The sequence below is a fragment of the Hydra vulgaris genome, chromosome 12, assembly GCF_038396675.1.
Source record: "Hydra vulgaris chromosome 12, alternate assembly HydraT2T_AEP".
Classification (NCBI taxonomy): Eukaryota; Metazoa; Cnidaria; class Hydrozoa; order Anthoathecata; family Hydridae; genus Hydra; species Hydra vulgaris.
Genome location: NC_088931.1, coordinates 72,279,081 through 72,286,699, shown reverse-complemented (window position 1 = coordinate 72,286,699; position 7,619 = coordinate 72,279,081). Strand labels below are relative to the sequence as shown.

The window sequence follows — 7,619 nt, the reverse complement described above, 5'->3', positions numbered from 1 at the left end:
AGTTGTAATAGCACAACCCCACATGACACCTACTCGCGCCAGCCCTGGTTGGTGGAATATTTGATATTTCTGAATATGGTTTATTGTCCTCCATTTCAGCTTGGTCAGAAAGCTGGGCGTTTTCATCTTCTCTTGCTGTTTCTGAATCATTTGTGCAAAATTTTTCTTGACTTTGACTGATAAAAATCTCCTCTATAATTTATTTCAAATGATGATTTGAACTTAAGTCATTAATTTGAGCTGTTTGAAAAACTTTATCTGTTGGATTGTAATTAACTTCAATACAAATAATCTTTGAAATAATTTGTTTTTTCACTGCCGAGTTTGATACCAACAACTTCTTGAAACAATTTTGTAGTTTCTCGTCACTTTTTAGATAATGTTTTCTTTTCTTCTTAAATTGAGCGCCAGAATTTTTTGATGCGATTTAATGTAGAATCTCAATGTTTAGAAATTACCAACTACGTTTTAACTTAGTTTTGGAAAACAATGATGCGTTTTTTTTTAATATAAAAAATGATATTTGTTCAGTGTGTTTCCCCCCCCCTCCCTTTTTTTTTTTTCTATTTAACGATTTCTCTTTCAAACCATTTTGAAAAAATATTTAAACGTTTTTGTCTGATGATGGGACTTTCCATATAGCCTCGAAATATAACAAGTATAAATAAAATTACTATTCAATGTTTCTCATAATAATTAGATAATTTAAAAAAAAAAAATTTCAACTATGCTAGTGTTAAAGGACTCACTTCTGTTCAGTAAATGAGTTCCTATAAGTTATGTAAGGAGAAAATTGCACCCTCTAAAGCTTGGCGCCTCGGGCCGTGGCCCGGCTACCCCCGCCCATAGTACGTCACTGGGACCCAGTGTGATTTACTTGTTGCACTTGCGGTAGAACGGCTTTGAGTCTCTTAGATGGTTTTTTATTCAAACAGAAACATTCACGATTAGCGTTGTTTAATGTTTTCTATGGCTAAACGAGCTTTTTACACGTCTAAAATTACGAAAGTTCGATTTACAGCGAAAATCTTACATCTGAAAAACATCTGAAAAAATTATTTGAATGGTGCAGATATTTGAATTGTTAAGATTCGAATTTTAGAAAGTTAGACGTAAAAATTTGTTAAGCTCATTTAGAACTTTGATTTACAGAGATTCGAAATTCGAAGTTATACTGTAATATCTTTAATGTATAACAACTTAAAGCGCGCATGCGCGTATTTGTAGTGAAAGACTTTGATACGGCCTAGCTATCCTCAATTTGAATCAATATGGCGAACGAGGCTGTGTGAGTGTTTTCTCATGGAAATAAACGAAATCGAAAGCGTTTTAACTTATTGTCTAGTTTTATGTTTATAAAATATTTTCTTTAAAAATGAAAAATTCCTCTGTATTTGCTTCTTCCATTAAAGATATTACTTTAGTTAAAGAAGAATCTCAGTGCCAAACATTCAATAACCACGAGCCTGAAAATAAAAATTATCATAGTGCTGTCGAGTTAGAGACATTAGCTGGTGAGAATCCTACTTGTTCTTCAAAAGTTGAAAGCTATGATTCTGATATAAACGAAGAATTTAGAAATATTAACAATAGTGCTACATCCCCTATGACATTAAAACAATCTTTTCAAGTTGTATCAACAAACGAAAATCTTACTACTTTAACAGATTTAGATGGCGCTGTTTATGTTTTATTAAGAAGTGATGGTTGTTCTGTAAATAATTCTAACTCTGAACATTTAATAAATATAGACCCTTCTGAAGAAATTAAAGGTAGTCTTAATGTAAATAGTCCTTCTACATTAGATATCATAAATTCAGACGGTGTCCCACTAAGTTTAACTGTTAGTGAATTACTATCATCAATAAATACGACTAAATCTAGCAATGCTCTAAATCATCAAAGAAATAGTACTTATGTATCTGCTTATAGTAGATCAAACATGCTAAATTTATCATCTTCAATTTTATCAACTGCAGAAGTTGATGTTAATCCAAATAAGGGAGATAAATGCAGACAAGTTCATTTAAATGTGAAGAACGAAATTTTTGTAAATAAGTTGCCTAAATGGGCTGAACTATTGCAAGACTGTAAACTTATTGGAGATATGTATACAGGCTATGTTCTCAATGAACATGAAATGGATAATGTAGTTAACATGTACAAAAAAGAAACTCAAACTCTGTTTTCAGTTCGACAAACTCCACCTCCTCCTAAAACAGAAACTAATGATACAATAAGGTTGATGTGGAAATCTCATTATGTTCCATTTGATGGAATACCATTTGTAAATATTGGTATAATAATTTTTTTTTTAACTTTTTTTACTATACCTAGTTAAAATTTATGATAGGGTCATCAAAAAAACGTATTTTAAATTTAATTTATTAGGTCGCAGAGCAACTGTTTATGAATGTGAACATGGTCCTAGAAAAAGAACTAGTATAGTTAAGCGAATTGTACAAATGCATGATCAAAATAATTCAACCAAGAAAATTCCAACTTTTACATGTCCTGCAAGATTGTTTGTAAAAAAAGTAAGAAAATTCCCACAGTTTAAAGTTCCAGTTGATTCTGATCCTAAGCTGTTACGTCAGCTACAAGAGCATTCATTAAGGCATGTACGCCAATCTGGGTTTGAAAGTGGAGAGACAAGGTTTAAAATTGAAAGTTGCATGCATATACATATATATATATATATATATATATATATATATATATATATATATATATATATATATATATATATATATATATATATATATATATATATAGTTTTATTTTTTGATTACAAATATATTTCAGACAACAAGCAGATACAAGTAAAATACCAGGTGTATTACAGACAACAAGTAGATACAAGTTATTTTATATATATAATATATATAATATATATAATATATTTATATATATTTTATATATATTTATAATGAAAAACCTGGAACAGGAAGCAAATTTATTGTTAATACATACATACATACATACATACATACATACATACATACATACATACATACATACATACATACATACATACATACATACATACATACATACACATATATATAAAAACGATAAATCTGCTTCCTGTTCCAGGTTTTCATTTAAAAAAAATCTCAACTATACCTTGAAAAACATTGATTTTAAGTTGGGTACTATTTCTAAAAACTTTTGGGTTTCAAAATTATCTTGGAAATACTCATCTCTTAAAACAAAAAAAACTAATCTCCTGGAAAAGTCAAAAGTTGTTTATATTTAAAAAGTTCATTCTCTATATTATAAAAGCCCATAAAATAATTTTACAATTTTAGTTCAAAACTTTTTTACCAAGGCATCAATTTAACAACTGAATCAATTAACAACTGAAGTAATCAATAATCTGTATCAATATCGATTTTAAAAATAAACTTACAAATTTTAACAAACAATTTCTGTTAAAATCATATATAAATTGTTGTTAGATTTTTTTTAAGTCTCTCAAAATCACAGCTTTAATTAATTTAAAAATTTAAGTTAATGTAAAATTATAGTGTTCTAGAAACTCATAAAGTTAGACATGTTTAGAAGTAATGTGTTTTTAAATTAGATGAAAATTCTGCTCAAAATGTTAAAGATATTGTTGTGGGAACCATTTGTCCTCACAAAATAGTATAATTAGGGTTTTCACTTACTAACTTTATGATATCTTTTGTCTATTACTAATATTTATGTCGTTGTTTTAACATAAAACAGAACGATATTTCTATTATCAATGCAGGTCTTATTGTCTGCCTGATAACAAAGATCTAATCGAATGACAAGTAAATGATATGCTGAGATAACATTGAGACAATAAAATAGCCTCTGATATAAATGCTTTTAATTAAATTAGTTAAAATTATTTCTTCAATTAAGATTGCTAAAATTCTCTATTTTTTTTTTACCCAGCTTCAACTGAGTATACATATATGACATGCTATATATCATTTAATTCAATATCAATATCATATATGATATTGATATTGAATTAAATGAATGTACTCAAAAAATATTTCTCATACTTTTTAGATTATATATGCACTTGCCTCTTACAACAAGTCATAGATATCATCATATTGGAAATGCAGTTGATACCTACCAACTGAGTATGCAACAGGAAAATGGTTTAGAATCTTTATCTGTTGATAGGCGTGTTTTAGAAATGTTGCAAATACTGGTTAGGCAAGGATTCAAAAACCCTTTTGTTGTGAGATCAGCATTAAAAGTAAACTTTCAAGTTTTTTTTTGATGATTTGATTATTTTATATGTTATTTTTTTGTTTTGTTAAACAAATTTTTAATATACATTTATAAAGAATTTTTTTTTGTTATAGCTGATTGTTAATTTATTTACAGTTTATTTATTTAACAGGACTTTGTTGAAAATAAAATGAAGCTTGAGTCTTCAGAAAATCAACCAGAACACCATGATAAGTCATTTTATCCACCAATGATTGAAATTCAAAATCTTATTCAACAAACTGATATAGCTTTACAATCTGGTTTATTGTCTTATCTTCAACCGGTATTTATTTGTAAACTTAATTTTCTGATGCTTTAAGTTATAAAATATAATTAGTGATATTGTGTGTATGTCTATATCCAGCCAACCGGTTCACTCATAACTCCGAGTCGTAACAAAAAAAGAAGCAATCTATCAAATGAATCATCATTCAAAAAAGTAAAAGTAGAAAGAGATTCTGATATGGATTGTAAAGCTGAAACTAAAGCTTGTAAGTTTAATATTTAATTAAGTTTGATTGTTTTTTGGTTCTCTCTCTCTCTTTATATATATATATATATATATATATATATATATATATATATATATATATATATATATATCTATAAAATGTAATTTATGTGATACAAAATTACGGTTATCATCAATTTTTATAAACAAATAGGAGTACAGAATAAAAATGTGTTTCTTACAATTTATTTATGTAAAACCAAAAATTCTTTTTAAATTTTATGAAATTAACCTTGTTTTGTTTTTTAATTTATTCTTTCCTAGAGATGGATATGATGAATTTAAAAGTATAATACTTAACAACACTGTGCATTGTGTTAACTTGTTGCTTTTGGTGTTATAGAAGAGTAATTTTTAAATTAGCTGTTTCACAATTTTTTATTTTCCTTATAATGCACTAAATAAAATGAAAATAATAGTTGGCAAGCGTTTTATTGTATTATTCAGCGTTTAATATTCGATGTTTAATAAAATAGGTAGCTATTTATATACTTGTAAAAATAATATTTCGGTATGTTAAATTCATAAGAAAATGAGCGTGTGAGGAAAACAATGAATCGAGTTTGCGAGTCAGTTAGGTCTGCAACAACTTGGTTCAATAATCACATTTAAAAAACAAAGACCTTAAATTTTAAAAAACAAAAACCTTTTTAAATTTGTTTGTTTTTACCAATGCTCTCTAACAAATTTTCTATTTTGTTGTGTGTTATATTTTTTTTAAAATGTTCAAAAAGTTAAATTTTTTTATTTTTTTTTATTTTAGCAATTACTGGAACATCTGAAACACTATCTTTAACATTGACTGAAAACCAGCTAGAAAACTTTTCAGTTGCTAACCTTTCTTATGAGCAACTTGCACAACTAGCTAAAATCGGTCTTTTAGTACTTAATAATGCTGCAAAAGAATCTCATTATGTTGAATCTTCCGAATGCAATGATGTTTTAGAAAGTTCAAATTTAAGAGATGACTCCGAAGTTACCAAACTAAAGTGAATATACATTCCTTTATACTTTCCTTTATACTGAGAAGCTTTTTTTACGTCTCACCCTAAAACGCTAGGATGCATATTTTTATTTTTTATTCATTTTGTTTTGAAGCATATACCGTTTTGTGCTGGGCCGTTTTGAAACAAAATACCGTTTTGTGCTGGGCCGTTTTGAAACAAAATACCGTTTTGTGCTGGCTCCGTATAACTATAGCGCTTTTTTTTTTTAAAAAAAAAAAGGATTTTTAAATTATATTTTTCACACTTAAGCAGTGATACCAGCTTTACGTAAGAATCTACGCGCTTTTTCAAAATTTTAAAATTCCCTTAAAGCAAAATTGAGCTATAGTGTTTCACTAGTCAACGAGTTTCTATTTTGGTTGATCGAAAGTTACATTTAAAAATATTTTAATATCGTCCAATGATATTTATATTATTAATTTTATGGTAACTGTTGGTTTATAAAAATATGTTATTAAAATTGATATAATGGTATAATAATTATATTTTTAAATTACTATTTCAGGCATTTATTAGACGTATCCCGCATTTCAAAATCGTTATGTTTAGAGATGATCTAATGTATTTTGACAATGATAGAATGTAAATATTTTTTACATTTATAATCGCCCGAGTAAATTACATCAGCTCAAAATATTACGTTATTGGAAGCTAAATACGGTAGAGTTTTTAAAAAGGGGATTAGTATCTTTTTTCTTCGCCAAATAACATTAACGATACAATTTTTCATAATTTACAAATTTACCCCTTTACAATGTTTAAATCATCCATTAAAAAATAAATAAAATTAGAATTTATTAACAAATTCGTAAATAATAAATACAAATCAACAAAGTTTAACAAAATAGCAATATAAAAAGTTATCAGATAAAAGATTAATATGTTTCCCATTGAAAATATAACTTCTTCAACTTTGAATGCAGAAATACTTTTGAATGTAAGTTAATTTAATAAAAACGTCAAAAGTAGGTAAAGTCGTTTCTAATAAGAGGTCCACCGTAAGAAATACAAAATTCTTCGTATTTTGTTCGGCAAATAGAAGCGTTGTGATTATTACGTCATTTAAAATTGTTCCTTCGTTTTCAATGACCAAACTTTATTGAATTTTTCATTGCTAAAAACTAAGTACTTGTATATAGATAAAGTTGCTTTAACAATATAATTATTTTTAGATTTCAAGTAAAATGTAACAAATTCTATTTTTTTTCCAGAGCGTATAAAGAAAGTGTTCATTTATCAGTCTTAAGAGATTTATTTTGAACCTGTCCGAAATTTTTTAAATTCATCTGTCATATTATTAGTATTTTCATGAAAAAAAAGAAATTTTTGTCATCTGCAAAAATTAGTTATGTGAAATTCGAAGTTTTATAAACTTCATTTATATATTTAAAAAATTTTAGCCTAAGTATGGAGACTTGTGAAACACCTCGCGTTATATTCATTAATACACGAAACAAGGGTTCTCTATTATAAACATCATTTGCGATGTGTAAAATAAATTTTGATCTAATTAAAAATGGTTGATCGTATCAAGATTTTTGGATAAGAATTGAAATAGAGGATATTTCTTTATGTACGAAGCAGCCGTGGTGCTAAGGTTAGAGCGTTTGCTTTAGAAACAAGAGATTTCAAAACGAGCTCTGGGCGTATTTCGCGCTATTGGGAAGGAAAGAGGCGTGAACTTCCTATATAAATGCTTTTCCGCGGTGATGTGACAAGACCGTTGGGTCTTCTTTAGCCATTTAAAACAAAAATTAAAAAAAAAATGTTTGTATGAACCTCTATTTTGAAGACATAAGTTCCTTAAACTGTTTTACAACATTCTGGAAAAAATTCTTGAG

The 7,619-nt window shown here is 27.4% G+C and overlaps 1 protein-coding gene across 1 annotated transcript; it reads left to right on the top strand.

Annotated features, from left to right (window-relative positions):
- The first annotated feature begins 884 nt into the window (after positions 1-884).
- LOC124818399 (calcium-responsive transcription factor) lies at positions 885-6,277 on the top strand. Its single transcript, XM_065814339.1, has 6 exons — positions 885-2,297; positions 2,392-2,656; positions 4,048-4,243; positions 4,391-4,543; positions 4,625-4,751; positions 5,535-6,277. Exons 1-6 carry the CDS (start codon positions 1,376-1,378, stop codon positions 5,762-5,764), a joined length of 1,893 nt encoding a protein of 630 aa, XP_065670411.1. The 5' UTR covers positions 885-1,375; the 3' UTR covers positions 5,765-6,277.
- The last annotated feature ends 1,342 nt before the right edge of the window (positions 6,278-7,619 follow it).

Excerpts from the sequence above, each read along its gene's own strand:
- LOC124818399 (XM_065814339.1), top strand. The coding sequence starts at position 1,376 with ATGAAAAATTCCTCTGTATTTGCTTCTTCCATTAAAGATATTACTTTA. Across the intron at positions 2,298-2,391 it reads AATACCATTTGTAAATATTG|GTCGCAGAGCAACTGTTTAT; the intron begins GTATAATAATTT and ends TTAATTTATTAG. Across the intron at positions 2,657-4,047 it reads TTTGAAAGTGGAGAGACAAG|ATTATATATGCACTTGCCTC; the intron begins GTTTAAAATTGA and ends CATACTTTTTAG.